The sequence below is a fragment of the Myotis lucifugus genome, unplaced genomic scaffold (assembly GCF_000147115.1).
Source record: "Myotis lucifugus unplaced genomic scaffold, Myoluc2.0 scaffold_20, whole genome shotgun sequence".
Lineage (NCBI taxonomy): Eukaryota > Metazoa > Chordata > Mammalia > Chiroptera > Vespertilionidae > Myotis > Myotis lucifugus.
Genome location: NW_005871068.1, coordinates 2,895,915 through 2,918,479, shown reverse-complemented (window position 1 = coordinate 2,918,479; position 22,565 = coordinate 2,895,915). Strand labels below are relative to the sequence as shown.

The window sequence follows — 22,565 nt, the reverse complement described above, 5'->3', positions numbered from 1 at the left end:
TAGTATCATATAAGCCTAGATTACAAACTTTAAAGCTATAGACCTCAGCCACAGTTTTTAAAAAATATATATATATATATTTACTTCAGAAAGGAAGGGAGAGGGAGGGAGAGAAACATCAATGATGAGAGAAAATCATTGATTAGATGCCTCCTGCATGCCCCACACTGGAGATTGAGCCCACAATCCAGGCATGTATCCTGACTGGGAATCGAACCGTGATCTACTGGTTCATAGGTTGACGCTCAACCACTGAGCCATGCCGGTTGGGCAGTCACAGTTTTTGAGCTCTCCATAGATAAAAACAAAATGTAAACAATTTTAAATTACAACCCTGAATCCTCCCCTCCATCTCCCTCAACCCTCCACCCCACCCCCCCAAAAAATAAGAGAAAGTAGAATAAAGCTCACTGGTAACAATAAATATTTAGTCAAATTTAGATTCTGTAATGTGGTAGTGGTGATACATCACTCAGTTACAACTCGAATTTAAAAGAAAACAAATGTGGTAAAAATAACCAGAAATGCAATAACCTGCTATTGTTTACACAATAAAAATATGTTAACGATAACATCAATAACGAGGAGAAGTGAAAGCATAAAGTTCAAAACAGGGTGTTATAATGTTAAGATATTCTATGTAAGCCTCACGGTAACCACAAGAGAAAGACTTGTAGGAATTACACGTAAGAACATGATGAAGAAGTCAGAGCATGCTAACCCCCAAAGATGCTACAACACAGAACTGTATGCCTTAAGCTTCTGAAGCGCCATCTGTCAACTACATCTGGGAAACAATTGTTTTAAGTTGGGAGGCTTAAAAAAACTTTAAGTCTGATATATAAAAAGAAATCTCACTTCAGTCATTTTGCATTTGTTTGTTTACTCGTGATGCCGAACATTTTTTACGGTTCATTTTTAAGTCTTCTGTGAATTGCCTGTATATGCCATATGCTCATTTTTCTGTGAAAGTTTTTACCTTCTTTTTTTATGTTTAAGCTTTGTTCCTATACTAAGATTCATAATTTGTAGTTAAATGGTGCAAAAAAAAATTCCAGTTTTTTCTTTTGCTTTTTATCTATTTCACGGTGGCTTTTTGGAGGTTCAGAAATGTTACTACAGCCAAACATTAGTTCCTTTCCTGTATGGTTTCTTTCCTTCCTTTTATGCTCACACCCAAAGATATTTCTAAAACACCAATCTGATCATACCCCTCCCTTGATTAAAATCTTCCAGGGGCTTTTTTTGGGGGAAAAATCCCACCTCCTCCTGGTGCTCCAGCCACGTGCACACACACGCACATGCACGCAGGCTTCTGGCCACGCCAAGCCATCGTATTGAGTACTTTCCACTTAGCTCCCTCTGCTTGGCCAGTGAGCCCTCCAGCAGCCCACGGGCTCCCTCCACGCCTAACCTCCCTTCCTGTGCGTCACCGAAGTCCCAGCTCAGACGGGACCACCTCCCGCACAGCCCCTGGTCCCAGAGGTTCAGTAGTGGTTTGTAAAATGAATCACTCACACAACAAGCAAAGTCTAAAATAACCTAGTAGGAGCCCTAGCCAGATTGGCTCAGTGGATAGAGCGTTGGCCTGCAGACTGAAAGGTCCCAGGTTCAATTCCGGTCAAGGGCATGTGTGTTGGGGTTGGGGGGCGTGTGCTGCAGGCAAAGCGCAGAAGGTTAGATCCATGGGCAGCTCGGGGCGGCCTGGCACGCAGGGGCTCCCCAGAAAGTCAGTGTCAGGGGAGGGCTCAGTTCCAAAAGCACCAGGCAGCAGGCACCTGAGGTCCCAGACTGGAAAACCCATCTTACCATCCAAACCTCCCGCACCCCCACAGCCTCCCCCCATCGCCCCCCCAGCCCCCACCCACCCCGCACCAACAAATGGCATCGCTGGCTTTCCAGTTTCACAGGCTGGAAACTGGAGTCGCTTGATGCCTCTTCCTCCCACGTCCCACAGCCCATCTGTCTCGAGTCCTGCTGGTTCTGCCCTCAACATGTAGCCAGACCACATACTGCACGCTTCCATTTCAGTGATATTTCAAAACTGCAGAACAGAAGCCAGATCTGTTGCCAGAGGCTGAGGAGGGGGTGACTAGAAAGGGTCCTGAGGGAACTGAGGGCTGATGGGACATTCCTAGAATTTGTTTGTAGTGGTGATCACACAACTATAGGCATTTATCGAAACTCACAGAACTGCATGCTAAAAGGTGTTACTTTAAGTAAAGGACACCTTAATAATACCATGGGAACAGAACATACCGGGCTCTGGCTGGTTTGGTTCAGTGGAGAGAGCATCGGCCTGCGGACTGAAGAATCCCAGGTTCGATTCCAGTCAAGGGCACATGCCTGGGTTGCAGGCTCGATCCCCAGTAGGGGGTGTGCAGGAGCAGCCAATCAATGATTCTCATCATTGATGTTTCTGTCTCTCTCTCTCTCTCCATCTCTAAATCAATAAAAAAGAACATACCGGGACTCCAGCCAAGCTCCTGGCCATCACTCTGGTCCAAGGCACCATCGCAGTGTCAGGTTCTCCTTGCAGCAGCTCCCGGCTCTTCTCCCGGCCCCTGCCCTTGCTTTGCTGTGGTCTGCTCCCAGCACTGCAGAGTGGTCTGTTTAAACCCAAAGTCAGTTTGTTATTATTATTTTTTAAATATATTTTTACGTATGTCAGAGAGGACGGGAGATAGAAACATCAATGATGGGAGAGAATCATTGATCGGCTGCCTCCTGCATGCCCCACACTGGGGATCGAGCCCACAACCCAGGTATGTGCCCTGAACGGGAATTGAACTGTGACCTCCTGGTTCATAGGTCAATGCTCAACCACTGAGCCACGCCGGCTGGGCAGTTTGTTACTCTTTTGCTCAGAACTGCAGAGGTAAAGGCGCTCTCCAGAGGTTTCTCTTTTCCTCAGCATAAAGGCTGAAATTCTCACATGGCCACCAAGACCCTACATAGCACACTTCGCTGGGACTTTTCTGGCGACCTCGCCCTCATGCCCTTCTTTCCATGCCCCTCCTCAGCCACGTGACTCCACTCCAGCCACCATGGCCTCCTTGCTCCTTCTTGAACGTGAACTCTATGCTCCCTTCTCGGGGTTCTCTGTCTGGACTGTACTTCCTCCTAATTTCCCTGCATGTGGCCTCCTCCCTCATCTCTTTCAGGTCTTTGTTCAAATAGCACTTTCTCGGGGGGGGGCGTCCCCTGAGCACCCCATTTGCAACTGCACCCCACTTGTCTCCATGCTCACATCCCTCTCTCTTTTTTTTTATTTCCTTCCTCTGTCCATTTCTTTTTCTCAGACGATGGTTCCGTCTGACATCCTTCATCTTATGTTGATTTTGTGTGTGTGATGCCTCCTTATACAATAACCACGAGGACAGGGATTTGGGGTTTTCTTTCCTGCTACCCTTCCGGGATCCAGGACATTACTGTTCGCCTGGCAAATAACAGCCACTCAGATTTTGTAGATGGAGGAGAAGAGGGCATGCAGGAGACAGTGCCAGGCACCAGCAGTGATGGTGCCCTTATGTGTCAGCAGCTCCGTGGTCCTGAGTTTCATGCAGCTCCTCCCTAGAGAGTCTTGGCCAACATGGCCTGGAGTACAAGTCCATGTGGGGGCGCAGACGTTTGGGGGGCTCTCCTTCCTGCCTTTCCTTGCTGTTTCGCTGTGATCTCAGGTAACTAACAGATGCTTTCTCTCTAATTTCTCTGCAGAAGCAGATGTTCCAGGAGAGGAGTAGCCGGATGCTGCAGGCCCTGTCCCCGAAGCAGAGCCCCGTGAGCAGCCCCACCAGGAGCCGGTCCCCTTCCCGCTCCCCGTCGCCCACCTTCTCCTGGCTCCCGGTCAAAACCTCACCCCCCTCCTCGCCCAAAGCTGCCTCAGCCTCCATCAGCAGCCTGAGCGAGGGGGATGAGGATGAGAAGTAAAGGCTGCTGACAGACACAGGAGCCACACCACACAGGCTGGGGAGGAGGGCGGGGACACTGGGGATGCCTGGGTGGTGGGTGTTTGAAGGGTTAAGAGTCGCAGGAGCTACAGCTTAGCAGGGAGGACCTGGGAAGGTCTGGAGACTTCAGTCTCCACTCAGCCCAACACCTGGGCCCTGCATGGAGGTTTCCAGCTGGACAACCTATAAACTTCATTAGCATCATGTAGAATCGCTGTACTTTAACCTTGCTAAGGAACGATGCAGAGCACCCCGGGAGACTTGCACCCCATGGGGTGCGTCCTGCTTTGGTCTTTACACCTACCCCCACCAAGTACACCACGTGTGGAAGCGGCTGTTCCCTCAACCCGCTACTTCCGGTTCCTAAGGGCCCTGCACGTTGCCCCCTGCCACCGCAGCTCTGCCAGAATTCACCTGTCCCCAATAGAGACAGTTGCGTCCGAGGCAAATGCCAACCTTCTCAGTTTAGCCACTGAGACCCAGCGTTGTAATGCATCTGTTCTTTCCTGTCCCAGAAATGAGAGCGCCACGGACGGCCTGATGTGCTCCTGGTGGTACTTTCGCACCATCGCTTTGACTTCATTGCTTTTCCCTGTCACCATCATCTGTGGGAAATGCAATAAAGAACAACACTCTGTCTCGGAAAGGCCAGTGGAGCTGCTCTGCCTTGGCTTTCCCCATTTCTGACCAGTTAGCCGTTTCATGGACCTCAAGTAACAGTTTGATGTACCAAACTACATAGTATACCAATAGGGGGTGCTACCTGCATGTGTCTGTTCTCGAACATGCCATCCAGGGTGCAGACCATATACAACCCGAGAACAGACTCCTCTCCTGTTCTCACTCTCACAACCCCCGTGAAATCCTCGGTCTCCAGGCCTCTCTGGTTCCCTTGTGACTTGGGCACTTCGACAGCAGTTCATCCTGGGGCCCTGTAGAAATGTCTGGACCAGCCAGGAAATCCGGGTGCTGTTCTCTTGGCTTCCCATCAGAGTTTGGAGTGAAGGGAGGCTCTGAAAGAGTTTCACGGAGCATTGTGGGAACTTAAGTTCTGAGCTCAGCATCTCAGTGGTCCAGGGAGTATTGTACTCACCCTTGGCCCTAGGTTTGCCAAACGGGATGCCGACCCTAAGCATTCCTGCTGAGTTATTTGAAGTCACTATCCCCACATCCCAGAGAGGAAGTGAGCAGGTAGAGTCCAGGCGTAGAACCACACGCTGGGGTAGAAAAGGCATTGCCAGGCTCTCCCAGTAAAGCCAGAGACAGAGGCCTGAACCAGCAACTGGCAGGCAGAGCCCAGCATCTTGTGACACAAACACCCCTCTTCAGAGGCCTTGGGGACTGGCTTTGTGGGTGACAAGGGGGGCACGCAGTGATGGAAGGTGGATGTCTTTCCCCCTTGTGTTGGGGTTGAACTACCTCCCTGCTCACCATGAAGCTAAGCTGGCTTGAAACCTCCTTGTTCTTGGCCTTTCCCCCAAGAACTCTGTCGAGCGCTCATGTGGGACAGAGAGCTGTCAGGACCATGGCCTGGGGGGAGAAATTTCCGTTTTGCAGTCAAGGCCTAGAGACCGAGGAGGTCTCTGTCTTCAGTGATGCACTCAGGGCAAACTGGGCACGCGTGCTTACTGCTTCAGTTGGGCGACACTCACAGCCAGGAAGAGAAGACGAGCGAGGCGAGACAAGGTGGTGAGAAACAGGGGAAGAGAAAAGAGGTGCCTGGAGAGAGGCCCAGGGCAGATAGACTCACTTTTACCCGAATCCTGCTCTGGAGCACATAGTGTGGGGTTGATGTATCGGGCTGATTAGAAGTTTGCAGGCCTCATATCCCCTACGAACAGGTGCCACTTACGTGACTCAGATTCAGTGCCATCATAGCTGCCAATTACGGGAAATGCCCCATGCTTGAGATATTCCAGAGATGGGCCAAAATGACCCCCAAGTGGGTTCTAAATCTCAACGAATGTCCCTCTCCTGATCGCTAACAACACTTCCTAAGGTGACAAGACTACTGAGAAGGGATGGGGGGCAGGGATTCTGAAATCTAACAGTTGATGCTTTGCAACCATCAGTTTCTCTCAGCCTCTCCCCCTTTCCTGGACAAGAAGGGGTGGTTCTGTTTGGGCCAGTCAGTCAACAGCAATGGCCAACTGTGAGCGGGGGCTGCAGTGAGGGATGTCCAAAGCATGATGCAAGCTTGGGGAGGTCGGCAGAAATGACCAAAAGCAAGGAAGGATTCTTTTTTTTTAATATATTTTATTGATTTTTTACAGAGAGGAAGGGAGAGGGATAGAGTTAGAAACATCGATGAGAGAGAAACATCGATCAGCTGCCTCCTGCACATCTCCCACTGGGGATGTGCCTGCAACCAAGGTACATGCCCTTGACTGGAATCGAACCTGGGACCCTTCAGTCCGCAGGCCGACGCTCTATCCACTGAGCCAAACCAGTCAGGGCAAGGAAGGATTCTTTTGCTCCGGAAAGGGAAGGATGCTTCGGACAGAGGACAAGAGCACACCACTTGGGGTTGTGGAAGGGGACAGGTTCAGTGAAGGAGGGTGAGGATGGGAGAGTAGTTCCTCTCCACTCACTGTCAAGTGTTACACACCCCCTAACAGGTGGAGAAAGTAGGCTTTCTTTCATGGACACCCAAAGTCAATGGGTACCCCAGCCCCCTTGCCTCCCCATGTCAGGAATTCTCCATTAGCCACTACACCCTCCTCCTGGGAACCCTGAAATCAGATGTTCACCCTTCCACCAGCTAAACACACGGGGGGCTTGTAATGCCGGGGTCACCGCGAATGGCTGTCTGTGGGAAGCCAGCTCCCGTGTACCAGGGCCTTACAAAGGTAAAGGGAATCAACCCGAGACTGAAGTTCTACCTTCTGACCTGCTCGGTGGGGAAGAGACCCAGCTGCGGGCTTGCAATCTTGCTCCACGCCTTAGGCCGCGTAGTTCCTGTCAGTCCAGCCATCCCTGGAAGGAGGGACAGAAAGCGCGCGCGGGTTTGCTTTTTCTCCATCTTCAGGCCTCATCTGCGCACCCAGCCGAACCCTAGGGCAAGACACAAGATGGAGAAGCAGACGCAGCTGAGTCAGATGAGCCCCAACAGAGCAGAGGCATTCCTGTGCCTCGGGGACCCGTTTGGCACCAGTCTCGGCCATAAACTCATAAAGCGTTTGCACCTTCTCCTCTTGAGACTTGAGATTTTTGTTGCGTCATAGCAATGTGTTCCGGGACAAAGCCATAAGGAGCATACATACTGTAGACTATGCTGTACATATTAGACAAGATGACGATGACTACGTGGGTTCAAGGCTGACCTTATGCCCAAGCATTTGCTCTGGTGCTGAATCATGCAAACTACTGGAATCAGCCCTCAAACCTCCCCCAACCCCTTCGCTCCCGCTCCCAGTCCACTCCTGCTCCCAAACGGAACACAGCATTCCCCACCTGTTTCTAAATAAAGGGATACAGAATTGCATTTTTGCTTGTTTCTCAAATGTGTGCAAAAATCCAGGCGTCACAGCTGGCCCAGCTCTGCCCAGCTGTGTCCCCAGCACTGAAGGCCGGGCCTCTGCGCTGGGCAGCACTGGGCAGAGTCAAGGAGTTGCCAGAGGGTGCGCACCTGACTTAAACGCTAGTTATGAACAGACCCGCCTGGGGACGAGGTCATGTGGGGACCCCGGTTGGGACTTTGGCTTTAGGCTCCCCTGCCAACTTGTTTGGTGGCCTTGGCCAAACCACTTCTCTGACCTCAGTGTCCGCTTTTGTAGAATGAAGGGTTGGAGGGAATGGCTTCTGAAGTCTCCTTTGCCTGGAAAGGTCTCTAAATCGATGAGGCAGCCGGCATTGTCCCGAGGCTTCTCCAGCGATGAGGCGGTCACTCAGTGACCGTGAGAAAGTGCTTACCTCTCACGGAGTGGATGCTGGAGAGGTCGCCTGGGGCCTTCACAACTGATAACATCCATGGCCAGTTTCACATCTCATGATCCAGAATCTCAGGCTCCACCCACCTTCCTTACACCTGATGGAATGAATGCTGTTTACCTGCTTGGCAACATGGGGGCGTGGCCATTTCAACCACTTTTGCAGCTTTGGGAAAAAGCTCATTTGATCAGCTGGAAGCTGACAGATGGGGGTGGAGGCACTAAATCAGGATCCCAAATGTCAATAATCAAGGCAGATCCCCCACCCCGACCCCATACACACACACACCCGGCCCATGTTCTGAGAATTGCGCTCAGGCCCTCCACTAGCCAAATTAACTCCGTCTGGTGAGGTCTAGCTCTTTGGAGTAACAACAGTTCTAACATTAACCCAGACTCTGGAGCAGGGGTGGGGAACGTCTGGCCCACGGGCAGTATAAGGCCCGAGAAATCATTTGGCCTGGCCCTGCCAAGGCATTAGGGGTGAGTTAGTGAAATGTTTGACCTAATATAGCAGGCTAATTTTTAAGTTGATAATTTTGTATGGCCAGAGAATGATGTTATAAATATCCAAATGGCCCTTGGCAGAAAAAAGGTTCCCCACCCATGCTCTAGAAGCAATAAAGCCAGGCCTGTGGTCAGCAAAAGAATTAATTTAAGAAGAGAACACCTGTTATTCACAGACCATATTACCTGGCTCTGCCTCACAGATCAAAAACATTCCTGACAAGTTGTATTTAGAGTCACAGTGACTGGTTTGTTCTCAACTTTTATGATACCGCAGAGATGTTTTCAAGGGCAAAACAATCAGTTGTAAGGCATAACAAAACTCATGTTTAAGAACTCTGACATTTGCCCCAAAGAGAAATAGCCTTTGTTAATAAATACAACACCCGAGATAAAAGGGTACACTATCAAGAATGTTTACACACAGAGTCCCCATGGGCTACTGAAGTTGAATGTTTAAACTTCTTCTCTAGGTATTCAGTAGGAGCTATTACATTTAAAAAAGACTTCCATGGAGATGCTTTTCAAACCAAGTGTGACAGTTCATAAGCACCAAAGTATATCTTGTGATCAAATTCTTTAAACCATCAAGTACCAGGTAAAAGCCAATAAATGACCAGTAAAATTGGAAAATATGATTAAAGGCATAAATATCTGTAGGCACTAATTGATCTGTACTTTTGGCCCTTGTGAACTGCCATCGTTTATATTCTAGAAAACCCACATTAGCTGAGTATCAGCTGCGTTGACCAAATGTGGGAAACATGAGAAGAAATGTTCAGAGTAGGGCTGGCTTGTATTGTTTCCTATAAGCAACGTTTAATCTCCTTACCTTCATTATCTTTCTTGGGGGTGGGGAAAGGAATTGATTTGCCTGATTGCTGTACTATATTAATAAAAGCACTGTTTGGACCTAAAATATTTCATAGGTAACCTTCCATTTTCAAAGAATGAATGAATCCATACCTGAAGGAATGGGGATACTTACCCTTTCCACAGGGACCTTTTCAACTGGTTACGAACTTATCACTGTAAAATTTCCAGGTTCAAAGAAAACCTGTTATCTGCTATGCCTGTGGCAGGACCTGACTCATTACGTAACTTGAGGATATAACCAGTCTTTCTTGTCTGGAATCCTGTTCCACTGGACAGAGGCTGGCAAGATACCACTTACTAGCCTAACCACAAATCAACATTAACAAAACTGAAGCGTTTTTTCTTTTTCTACTTGTTTCAGGGATTAAGGATAGATGAAAGATGTTCAATAGGTGTGTATTAGTTTCTTATTTAGTGGCTTAAAACAATACAGATTTATTGTTTTACAGTTCTGGAGGCCAGAAGTCCAAAATGGCCCTTTACTGGGCTAAAATAAAGGTGTTGGCAGGGCTGCATCCCTACATGAAGGCTCTAGGGGGAGAATCCGTTTTCTTGCATTTTCCAGCTTCTAGAAGCTGCCTGCATTCCTTGGCTCATGGCCCCTTCCATTTTCAGAGTCATCAATGGCCAGAACAATATTTTTCACATCACATTACTGTGGCACTTCTGCCTCTCTCCTCTACTTGTAAGGACCCCTGTGATTACACTGGGCCCACCTGGATAACTCAGGAACATATCCCTATTTGAAGTTCATCAGCAACATTAATTCCTTCTTGCCATGTAATACAACATATTCCCAGGTTCTGAGGATTAGGATAGAAACATCCTGGGGAGAGGGACAATATTCTGTGTGCCATGTGATGACTGAAGACACTGGTCATAACCCCTTGAGCCTTTTCCCAGGTCCCTACGGAGCTGAGGAACAGTAACCCTCACGCAGACACAGAGATTCATGTTTTCCGTTGAAGTATTCCTACATTGTGATGAATCTGCTTGAATGTTTCTCTCGAGTCTTAAGAGAAGCACAGAATAGGTGTAACAGAAGATGTCTGACTCAAATGAATATGTGAATTGGTCCATGGGGACAGGAAGTGTTGTATCCTTAACTCATGATCACAGAACCAAAGCTTCTGGAAAGTGCTTACCATCACTGCCAACACATCTTTGCCATTTCAGTCCATTAAGTGGCACCTATTATGTGCCACTTAAGTGCTTCCTGCATGTGAATTCATTGAACCATCACCACTTATCTGTCCAGAAATCCTACTGATCAACCTTCAAGTTTAGGAGCTTCCCTCCCCCAGTTCTCTGTACATATCCCCAATTCATATTTGGCTACATCAAGAAGACAAGAAGTGAAAGGGTTCAGTCTTTAATAATAGGACATGTACCTGCTGAAACAAGCTCTGAAATAGTCTCTGGCTATCAGGTACAATCTGTTTCCTGCCTGTTGTCCCTGTTGTGTGTTCGGTTGGTTGGTTTTGTTTTGGTTTTGGTCCTTGGATGTTGATTCATTTCTAGCTATCCAGTGGCAAGGTACTCCATGCTCCTTTCTCCAGTAACTTATTTTTGCATGGTGACCTTTGAGCTGCATTATATGTATATATTTTAAAATTTGTTTCAGAGAGAAATGGGGAGGGAGAGAGAGAGAGATGAAAACATCAATGATGAGAGAAAATCATCGATCGGCTGCCTCCTGCATTCCCACACTGGGGATCAAGCCCACAACCCAGGCATATGCCCTGACCGGGAATTGAACCGTGACCTCCTGGTTCATAGGGCGACACTCAACCACTGAGCCATGCCGGCTGGGCTGAGTCCATTTTAACTTAAGGTCTAGCATACATTCCTGTCATCACCATTCAATAAATATTTGAGTGAGCTGGTAGGTGCTGGGGATGCAATGAATAAAAAGGACACATCCTTGCCTTCCACCCTAAGTTCAGTTCAGTAGCTTGACTCTCAGTTTGGCCTTTCCTGACCTTTGACTTTACTGAGCTCTTGATGAACAATGCATGTTTCTGATTCTGCTAAATAGATTTTTGTGACGATTTTACTAAATAATTTCACATTATTTTAGTACTCACTTTGGGGCAGGACGCTCTAAATTTCCCACAGTGCAAAGATGACCAACTCTTACCCAGAGTGGGAGAAAATAGGAAAAGTAGATTTTTATGTTTTTTAATATTTTTATTGATTTCAGAGAGGAAGGGAGAGGGAGAGAGAGAGATAGAAACATCAATGATGAGAGAGAATAATTGATTGGCTGCCTCCTGCACGCCCCCCACTGGGGATCGAGCCTGCAACCCAGGCATGTGCCCTTGACTGGAATCAAATCCGGGACTTTTCAGTCTGCAGACCGTCGTTCTATCCACTGAGCCAAACCAGGTAAGGTGGAAAAGTAGATTTTTAGAAGTAGATTTTCTATTAGAAACCACTCACTGAGAATAGTGACTGGAGGAGACTGACGATGCCACCCCTTAGCCAGGCCTATGAACAATAAGGCTCTAGGGGAGCTACCGAAGTCCTGAGGCATCAGCACACACTTTCCTTTAAGGCCTTATCAACGGGTGTGGGGCTCTGCGTGCAATAGTTGAAACTCTCCCATTTGGACAGAGCTGTTTTATGGACGAGATGGTCACTCAATGTCTCATCCTAGGTTCTTTGATTGTAGGGTGTCTGAAGGGCCTCTCTCGCCTGAATAATGGGGCATTATTCACTAACTGCCATTTTGTTACCAATTGAAGGCCCAGGAAGAGAGCAGTTTTCATATAGGAAGTTCTGTTCCAATGACTGCTAAGCTGACAACAATCATCTTTAACATCAGAAATAATTACACTATTATATTTAGTGGTTGCTAAGGAACTGGGGCAAGCTGTATCCATCCCCACTGCTGAAATCATTAACATGTTTATTTTGTTTGAGGACTAGCGGATTCTGTTTGGACAGGAACGCCAGCAAACGACACGAGCAGCATCAGCTTAGCTCAGAGTTTCTTGCACAGAAGGAAACAGTAAGGCTGCTTGGTTGCCCCAAATCCAAATCGACAAGGTCTCTTCCTGCCTTTAAGTCAGTGGTTCTCAACCTTCTGGCCCTTTAAATACAGTTCCTCATGTTGTGACCCAACCATAAAATTATTTTCGTTGCTACTTCGTAACTGTAATGTTGCTACTGTTATGAATCGTAATGTAAATATCTGATCTGCAGGATGGTCTTAGGTGACCCCTGTGAAAGGGTTGTTCAACCGCCAAAGGGGTCGCGACCCACAGGTTGAGAACCGCTGCTTTAAGTGCTTTCCAATGAGCTGTTAAACAGAGCATCAATAAGATGGCAGGGATCGTCGGTCTGCTCTGTGCCAAGAAGACAGCATGTCCTGCTGCCAGCATTCTAGCTATTCTCTAGCTGGTCCCTAGTTTGGACTTGATCAGTGGTTTTCAATCCTGTCACACCTTACAAGCTCCTAGGGAACTCTTATTAAAAAATTTAAAAAAAACTTCACAGAGACAGTCTGAGGGAATGAATCTGAAATGGAGCTCAGGACTGGGAGATTCCAATGTGGCTGAGTTGAGACGCTCTGGGCTGTAGTTAATATTTCAACTCACAGAACAAAGTGTGCCTCTGAGAGAACTGGATTCAAAGAGGCTGATGATCAATGCCTTTCCCAGCAAAGGTAAGAATTGATATGCAGCGATGGCAGAAAAAGGTCTCAATACCATTTCATTATTTTCTTATTCCAAAGGAGACTATTATGTTGATGAAAGTGTCATCAATGGGCAGAGGGCAAAAGGAGTCACTGAAGAACAATATCTAGAAATGACAAGGGTACTGTTAAGTACCCAGCCCAGTGACAGGTGAAAATGGATGCTCAATGTTAAAGTAAAAAGCTTCAACAGTATGTAGTAGCTGTGTATAGCTTCACTGGCCAATATGGCAACCGTTAGCCACAGGCGGCTATTTAAATTTAAATAAATACACTAAATTGCTGGGCCTGTGTGGCTCAGTGGTTGTGTCGACCTATGAACCAGGAGGTCACGGTTCGATTATTGGTCAAGGCACATGCCCGGGTTGTGGGCTCGATCCCCGTGTTGCGGGCTCGATCCCCGCTGTGGGGCGTGCAGGAGGCAGGAGATCAATGGTTTTCTCTCATCATTGATGTTTCTCTCTCTCCCTCTAAAAAATATACTAAAAAAAATTTAAAACACGTTAAATTAAAAATTCAGGTCCTCAGTGGAACCAGCCACATTTTTAACTGTTCAGGTGGCTACTAACGACCATATTGTGTAGCACAGATAGATAACATCCTCATCATCACAGAGTTCTAGTGGTGGACGATGGTCTATAGCAGTGGTTCTCAACCTTCCTAATGCCGCGACCCTTTAATACAGTTCCTCATGTTGTGGTGACCCCCAACCATAACATTATTTTCGTTGCTACTTCATAACTGTAATTTTGCTACTGTTATGAATCATAATGTAAATATCTGATATGCAGGATGTATTTTCATTGTTACAAATTGAACATAATTAAAGCATAGTGATTAATCACAAAAACAATATGTAATTATATATGTGTTTTCCAATGGTCTTAGGCGACCCCTGTGAAAGGGTCGTTCGACCCCCAAAGGGGTCGCGACCCACAGGTTGAGAACCGCTGGTCTATAGAAACCCTTCCTAAAGGCAACATCTCCTACATGATGCCTCGTGACTTACTCTTGTGATCAAAGAGCACATCTATGTGTAATGATGAGGCGAACAGCTGACAGTATCAGCAGATAATCATTTGTAGACATGCCTTTGTTAAGACATTGGAAAGAATTAGAAATGAAGGACACAGAAGTAAAAATGTCCACTACAGTGCAATGCTCTGTGGCAACTTCGTGGAACCATAGACTCTTGAGACTAAACTGTTACTTTATAAACTTCAAAACAGGGCAGGAGTAGCTGCTCTAAGAACGCTGTTGCCCAGCTGTGAATGCTTTTTTAGCACAGCACTGACTTTTGGTTACAGATGGATAATTTTAAAATTCTAACTAAAACCAGTGTTACTTTTTTTTAGTTAATCCTCACCCAAGGATATTTTCCCATTAATTTTTTAGAGAGAATGAAAGGGAGGAGAGGGGAGAGGAAAGGAGAGAGAGAGAGAGAGAGAGAGAGAGAGAGAGAGAGAGAGAGGATGGAGAGAAACATTGATGTGAGAGAGACATATTGGTTGTCTCCCACACACGCCCCGACCAGGGCCAGGGATTGAACCTGCAATTCAGGTATGTGCCCTTGACCGGGATTTGAACTCTGATCCTTTGGTGTGTGGGCTGACTCACTAACCACTGAACAACACTGGCCAGGGCTAAAGCAGTGTCACTTTTTAGAGTCACTGGTTTTGTATTCTTTGGGCAAAACATATCACAACATGAAAGCAGTTGATTAGTAATTGCTTTCCATTATAGGTTTTATTTTTTTTAATTATAAGAGAAAGTTTCTTTAGAAAGTCACAGAAGTAGAAAAGGTGAGCCAGCTGTACTGTGTGGGCTCAGTAAATAAATGACAGAAGCAAAAGAAGGGCCCTTGGAGTTTAGGAGAGAGAAAGGCAAAGGCATCGTGCCTGGGGGGAGGGCGAGGGGAAGGGGAAGGTGCAGGCATGCTCCAGAGAGAATGTGCCTAAAGAATGCTATAGAACATCAGACCTGGAAAGAACCTCGAAACCACGTGGTCAACTCCCTCATTTTATCGATGAGGAAACTAAGGCACAGTTAACAGCTAGCTGTAGCAGAAGCAAGGCAAACATGTTGACTTCCTGACATTCACACCCCCAAGAACCATATAAACCCAAGTTTCTTGCCTCAAATTTGCTCAAAAAAATATTTAAATGTTTTTATTGAATTCAGAGAGAGGAAGGGAGAGGGAGAGAGACATTGATTGGCTGTCTCCTGCACGTCCCCTACTGGGGATTGAGCCCACAACCCGGGCATATGCCCTGATCGGGAATCGAACCTGTGACCTTTCAGTTCATGGGTCAACACTCAACCAACTGAGCCATACCAGCCACACAAATTTTGGGGTTTTTCTTTTAGTGATAAATACACAAGATAGTTATGTGGCTCTCAAATTTTAAAAAGACACCCAGGGGTGGGTGGGTGGGAAGAGATCAAAGAATTTGTATGCTTATATGCTTAACCCATGGACACAGACAACAGGGTGGTGAAGGCCTGGGGCAGGGGGCGGGGCGGGCTATAAGGGGTCAATAGGAGAAAAAGGGGACATATGTAATACTTTCAACAATAAAGATTTAAAAAATAATAATAAATAAAAAGGACACCCATTCATCACTGAATGTTTAGTAAAAGAATAACACAATGGCCCTGATCAGTTTGGCTCAGTGGATAGAGTTTCGGGCTGCGGACTGAAAGGTCCTGGGTTCGATTCCGGTCGAGGGCATGTACCTTGGTTGCAGGCTCAGTCCCCAGTAGCGGGTGTGCAGGAGGCAGCTGATTGATGTTTCTCTCTATCCCTCTCCCTTCCTCTCTGTAAAAAGTCAGTAAGAATATATTTTTTAAAAAGAATAACACAATGCAAGCTAATATGAAGACTACATTCAGGAAGCACATAGCTGCAGCCAAGTGTCTTTGAAGGCACTGGGTTCTGGTGTTGGTGTGGCACCAGTTCCTCAGAAGAGATCAAGGAACCAATTGCCCTTTAATTTTAAAATTTCAAGTTATCTTCTGCATAGTCCATATAGCAACAGCTCACAACTTACACTTTTTTATTTTTGAGAGAGAGAGAGAGAGAGAATAGGAGAGAGGAAGAAAGGGAAAGAGAGTAAGAAAGAGAGAGACATCAATGTGCTGTTCCACTTATTTATGCATTCATTGGTTGATTCTTGTATGTGCCCTGACCCACAACCTTGTTGTATCAGGACGATACTCCAACCAACTGAGCTACTTGGCTAGGGCACAACTTACACTTTTTAAAGCATGCCCCTAAGGCATTTGTTAAAATACAGATGCCTAGGCCTCCACCCCAGAGAATCAGAATCAGGAGAGCGGAGGCAGAGCCCAGGAATCTGCATGTAACCAGAATTTCAGGTCATTCTGGTCTACGTGGCCTCTCAAACCCAACTTTCCAAGGACAGTCTGGCTTACATCTGTTTACATCATAAAGTGCTCTTTCTCACTGTCACAGGTGTCCTTGGCTTGGACAATATATTATTTGGTCCCCTTTTCCCGATCCATGGCCAAATTTTAAAAAATACCACTGTAGCCCTAACTGGTTTGGCTCAGTGGATAAGAGCGTTGGCCTGCGGACTGAAGGGTCGCAGGTTCGATTTTGGTCAAGGGGATGTATGTACCTTGGTTGTGGGCACATCCCCAGTGGGAGATGTGCAGGAGGCAACTGATGGATGTTTCTCTCTCATCAATGTTTCAAACTCTCTATCCCTCTCCCTTCCTCTCTGTAAAAAGTCAATAAAATATATTTTTAAAAAAATAACCACTCTAAGTTTAACCTTAAGCAGTTCCTTTATTTTGCCAATAGGAGTTCCCAAAAAAAGAGAACAACGTCTAGAAATGACAAGAGTACTGTTAAGCACCCAGCCCAGTGACAGGTAAAAATGTTCCCTGCTACAGAGAATCCAAATGACCTATTTTTCCTTTGATGGATCATAAGAATTTAAGTATCCTTAGTCCATTCCCAGCAACTTTCAAAGATGCTTGTTGTTCACATATTGAATTTCAGAAACTCAGTAGTAGGTGAAGCTTACAGGTGAGAGAGGGAGGCGACTACTGGCCCGAGCTCAGGAAAAGACCACACCGAAGCACAATGAATCACAACTACCATTTTATTGTTAGATGATTGTGATACAGAATTGTCCACGTGCTCCGGGACTAGTTTGGCTATGACACACATCACAGATGGCTCTGCAACTTACAGGGAACATTATCTGAGCCGCACATGTGTCCAGTCATGTTTTTCCAACAATCACAGCAACAAAACACTTTTCTCCACAGAACGTGGAGTGACAAATGAGCTCGAACCGAAGTCATCCTTCATTCATGACAGTGTAGACCAGCCAGGCCACAAAATAGCACAAAGCACAAGGGGGCCAGGCTTCATTTCACGAACCACAAGACAGCTCATGAGCACTGGACACACGCATACATTCATCACTGTAATTAAGCTGACAGATGCACAGAGCAAACCAGATCAGATTGGGACTTATGGGTACACACATTGTAATGAACTTGTATTTCACACATAAGTTAGTATTCTTCTCTTGTCAGATCTGTTATCTTTCCCGGTTTAGACTCTGCTTTGAGGAGTTAAGGAGTTATGATGAAAAATCGGCCAAGCAAGTAACTTTACAGGTAAACACAGTGCTAGATATATTCATAACAGTGTGTTTTACTCCGCATTCATTTTTCTTATTTGGTTCAAGCATTTCTTAGGTATTCACAACTTGTATCCTAAATCTGGGAAATGTCTCAGTGGCCAGCACTTGTGTACTCTGTGAGGATGTGAACTGAGAGCAGCAGATGGTGTGATGTGTACATGAACCTGAAGCAGCAATCACAACCTCAAATGATTCTAACAGCAACAATTCTGCAGAGAGAGATTAGGGTTAGGCAGGATGCTAAAGTGCTCTGCTCCATCCTCCTGAAACCTGTGGTGTGCTGTGCAGAACGGACTCGAGCACAGCTCTGGTTTTGAAGCAGAGTGTAGCCTTCATTCAGTTCTGGTGCGGTGCAGCAGAAGAAGAGAGCATCATTGTAACAAGGAACACGATAGACACAAAGGCAGGGGCACGATCACCCGATTCCTCCAACACTGCAGAGAGTCAACTTATATGTTTTAAATAGTCAATACTTGACATTTCCTAGGTCAACCTGCCTTGGCTGTCTACTCAGAGTCCAGATACATTTCGTTTGGTCTGGTCTATAAAGGACTTTTAAGTATGTGCACAATGTATTGGTCAAAGTCACATGCCAGCTCTTAATGGGAACTTTGAAAAGTGAGAAGCAAGGAACTAAAGGATTTTAGGTGATGCTTTCCCCAGGAAGAGTTACACAGGCAGCAAGAGAAACAGGAAGCAGAGACAGGATCTTGGTGAGCCCTTTGGCGCTGGTTAGGACAGGCAGGCAAAATCTGTCTCCGGCCAGGCTCGGCGAGCAAGGCTTCGAAGCCTGCTATTTGGCCCGGTCCTCCTTCATTGGCAGGCAGTTGCCAGTGGTTTCAGATCCCTATCGTTACTGACTTTCCCTGTAATTATCCTAAAATATTTGTCCTAGTTAAACATGTGGAATAGTAGGTAACCTCAGCAGTTTTTTAGACAAAGGCCCAAGCCAATTCTTAATGAAAAAATATAGTGCCTTTAAAACACAGATTGAGGTTTCCCGTGGTTATAAATGGTCAAATGACAAGAGGGAAAGGGAATTTCTACGAAAGGGGTGTCGTGATATATTATAAACATATAAGCATTTAACTCATCTGTTTTCCAAAACTCATCTCGTCACACTGCCTTGAGCACGGATGGGTAAATGGCCAGTGCCTTTGACTTCCAATCAGAATGAACTTCTGTAATTGCTTTTTTGATGCCCAGCATGTATGAAGAGCCAACACAGAGTTACAATGGGATGGTAAGAGTCTTTTTAATTTCTCTCAGAAAGAATCCCAAGGTAAGAATATTTGAAAACATGAAGTAGTTGTTACTGATATGCATTCCGTTCTAAGGCTGCCATTAAACCACAAGGGGAACCGGAGAGCAGCAAGACCAGCCCCAGTGCCGGACTCAGACATTGCTTTGCTTTGCTTACATATTGTTTACAGAGTATTTATGACCTTTGACATTTGTGCTGTTTTAGCCCATTAGCAAAAGGTATATACAGAATTCAAATTAGCAGACCACTTTTAGGTTGGCAAAAGTTAGAATTATTTAATAGAATGTTCTTTCAAGTGAACTGTTATTATCCCAAAAGGATTCAATTCCAATAGAAAACAGAGTCCTCACTGAAAAGCCAAGCAGCAAAATGACTGAAGAAAATGGAATGGCAGGGTTTTTCTGTCTATGAACATCTCAGATATGCATGAGAAAGATCTCTTATATCTACCAAACAAAGGGCATTTGGGCGTCATTTCTCACAAAAACAGCTTAAAGTCCATGGAATCTGAGTGGTGATAAAGACAAGGCTCACGTTTCTTGGGTAATCGTGTGTTCCTGAGATGCCAATCCTTTGGAAGCTCTAATTAAGAAATATAGACAAGAACTATCAAATATGAACACATCATGAGAGAGTTTCAGAAATTTCTATGGGGATTCTTATCAAAGGCTATTTCCTGAGACATGCAAGGGTACTGAAAATGTAATTCTCTGAGTACAAAAAAATAAAACATATAAAACCAATTTGATGCCTTTACTTTTCCCTTTAAAGACATTGCTAAAAATAAAGATTTATGATTATAGTCTAAACTCTTGTTTCACCTTTCTTTAAAAATTTCATTTCATTTTTTGAAAGGCCAGGCACGGACGGATGCTTTCATATACATTCTCTCTTTTACATACACTTTCTCTCCTAATACTTCTCCTAAAAGATCACTTCTTTACAGTTACAGAAATAAAAATAGAGTTCTTACAATGGAAACAAACTTAGTGGAATCCTAAAATGATTAGTTGCCATTTAAAGAATACCACTGTAATTCTTCACTTTTGGAATTATAACATGAAAAACTTATGCAAACTTGATGGGAACTTTTAAAGACTGTAATTGCAATTCTGTACTTTTGGAAAACATAATGTGAAAAAAAAATCCAAAATACCTCTCTACGTACATTAAAGCTCAAGCCATGGTATTCAAAATTTTAATGGTTTACACAATCTACTATATTTTGTGCTTTTTTAGTAATTAACCTTCCTGAGGCTGATTTTGTTCTTCGTGTTTGCTTAACTAAAGTGCTTAATAAAATTTCTACAGAATATATTAGCCTCTCCAAAGATGAGTATTATTTTGAACTACAATCTGACAAAAATCTAACTACATTTAATTATGCCTGATTAATCCAAATGCCACTGAGAGATTTATAGAACAGAGAAATGTTTTTCAGGTTAAGTTCATAGTCTTTTCACTGTGAGCTTCCTGGATTCAGTGTTATCACAAATCTACTACTCGGATCCCTATAACATTTTTAAAATCCCACCAAAATATTCCCAATAGTCCAAACTGGATAAACCATGGGACTCTAGACATCAACTTCTGATGTTTATCATTTTCAAGAGCCATGCAGATTCCACCCAACACTGAAGTCACCACTTCACTGGTGAGCATGTAGCCCGTGCAGAGTCCCCAGCGCTGGGGGGAAAGGAGGCACAGTTGGGAATTCAAATACTGTTCGGGATTTATTAACACTGCAAGGATATTCATTCAAGAAAGGAGTGGGCTTTCTTTTCATGTAGGCACTAAATTGTATCCAACCATTTTTTTTTGGAGACTGTCAGTAGTGATGTCCTAAGGTGCTTTTATTTATATGCAAATAAGCCCATTTAAAGGAGACAAATTGGCCCTACCTATGGGAATGATTAAAGGCGTCCTAGCATCCTGTCTTTCTCCAATACTTAGCTCTACCCTCCATGAGTGACTACACAGGCAGGTGTCAGAGAATGGAAAGTGTCCGCCATGGCTTTGCTGTTTCCTCCCAGGGAGTGGAACCACCATGGAGAGCAGCATCACCCTTTTGAAAAAAAAGTTTTTTTATTGATTTCAGAGAGGAAGGGAGAGGGAGAGAGAGAAACATCAATGATGAGAGAGAATCATTGATCGGCTGCCTCCTGCACACCCCACACTGGGGATTGAGCCCACAACCTCCTGGTTCCTAGGCCGACGCTCAACCACTTAGCCATGCCAGCTGAGCGAGTAGCATCACCCTTTGTCCCCATAGCTGGTGAGCACTCTGGGGAAAAATTAAGACCAGAATAAAGTGGACGCTGTGCTAGAAGAGGCGGAAGAGGACTATGTGGTGGGAAAAGTTCTCAACCATCGAGTGGTAAAGGGCAGAGTGGAGTCCTCGAGTGGAAGGGGTTCTCAGATGAGGACAACACATGGGAGTCAGAAAGAACCTGGACTGCCCCGACCTCAGTGCTGAGTTTTTAGTCACAGAAAACAGCACATGTGTCAGACAAATCAGAGGGAGGCCAGCACACAGCGGACTGATTCTGAAGATAAGGGAGAGGAGAGCAAACCAAAGAAGAATCAGAAAAGCCACAAAGCTTTGCCTGGGTTTTGGAGCTGGAGTGGATTACTGGTGCTACAGACCCCAGTGGAGAATTAATGTTTCTTATGAAATGGAAAAACTCTGATGAGGCCTACCTGGTACCAGCCAAGGAAGCTAATGTCAAGTGCTCTCAGGCTGTCATATCCTTCTACGACGATTTAAATAAGGACTGTAAGAGATTGTTTAAAAGCTGTGAATGCCTGATAGGTAAATCTTACTGAACATTCAAAGAAGAACTAATTACATATCCTTGTAAAACTATTCCAAAAAATTCAAGAGGAGGGAAGACTCCCAAGCTCATTTTACGAGACCAGCATCACCCTAATTCCAAAACTGGACACTACAAAGAAAGAGAATTACAGGCCAATGTCCCTGATCAACATGGAGGCTAAAATCCTCACCAAAATGATAGCAAGCTGGATCCAGCAATACATTAAAAAGATCATACCCATGACCAAGTAGGATTTACTCCTGGGAGCAAGGCTGGTACACTATCTGCAAATCAATAAATGAAATGCAAGATAAAAATCACATGGATCACATCAATAAACAGGAAAAACACTTGATAAAATTCAGCACCCATTTATAAAACTCTGAGCAAAGTGGGAATAGAGGCCATATATGACAAACCCACAGCCAACATCATACTCAATGGAGAAAACTAAAACTTTCTCTTAAGAACAGGAACAAGACAGGATGTTCACTTTCACCACTCTTATTCAACACAGTACTGGAAGTCCGGGCCACAGAAATCAGACAAAAAGATATAAAAGAAATCCACATTGGAAAGGAAGAAGTAAAACTGTTATTATTTGTAGATAACATTGTATAAAGAGAACCCTAAAGATTCCACCAAAAATCTACTAAGACTGATAAATGAATTCAGTAAAGTAGCAGAATACAAAATAAATATCCAGAAGTCTATTGCATTTTTATATACCAATAATGAAGTATCAGAAAGGGAAACTAAGAAAGCAATCCCATTTATAATTGTACCCAAAAGAAATAAAGCACCTAAGAATAAATTTAACAAAGGAAGTAAAAGATCGGTA

At 45.1% G+C, this 22,565-nt stretch overlaps 1 protein-coding gene and 1 pseudogene across 5 annotated transcripts in view; both read left to right on the top strand.

Moving 5' to 3' along the window:
- PCYT1B (phosphate cytidylyltransferase 1, choline, beta) overlaps positions 1–6,197 on the top strand; it is a 79,879-nt gene extending 73,682 nt beyond the window's left edge. For 4 of the 5 annotated variants that reach the window (XM_006085642.3, XM_006085646.3, XM_006085645.3 and 1 more), the window contains one exon: positions 3,718–6,197. In XM_006085642.3, the coding sequence (XP_006085704.1) occupies positions 3,718–3,930 (213 nt within the window). In that variant the 3' untranslated portion in view covers positions 3,931–6,197. The remainder of the gene's footprint in view (positions 1–3,717) is intronic. The other variant, XM_006085644.3, reaches the window with a different exon arrangement.
- Positions 6,198–12,952: 6,755 nt separating this feature from the next.
- LOC102434776 lies at positions 12,953–22,236 on the top strand (annotated as a pseudogene).
- Positions 22,237–22,565: the final 329 nt, after the last annotated feature.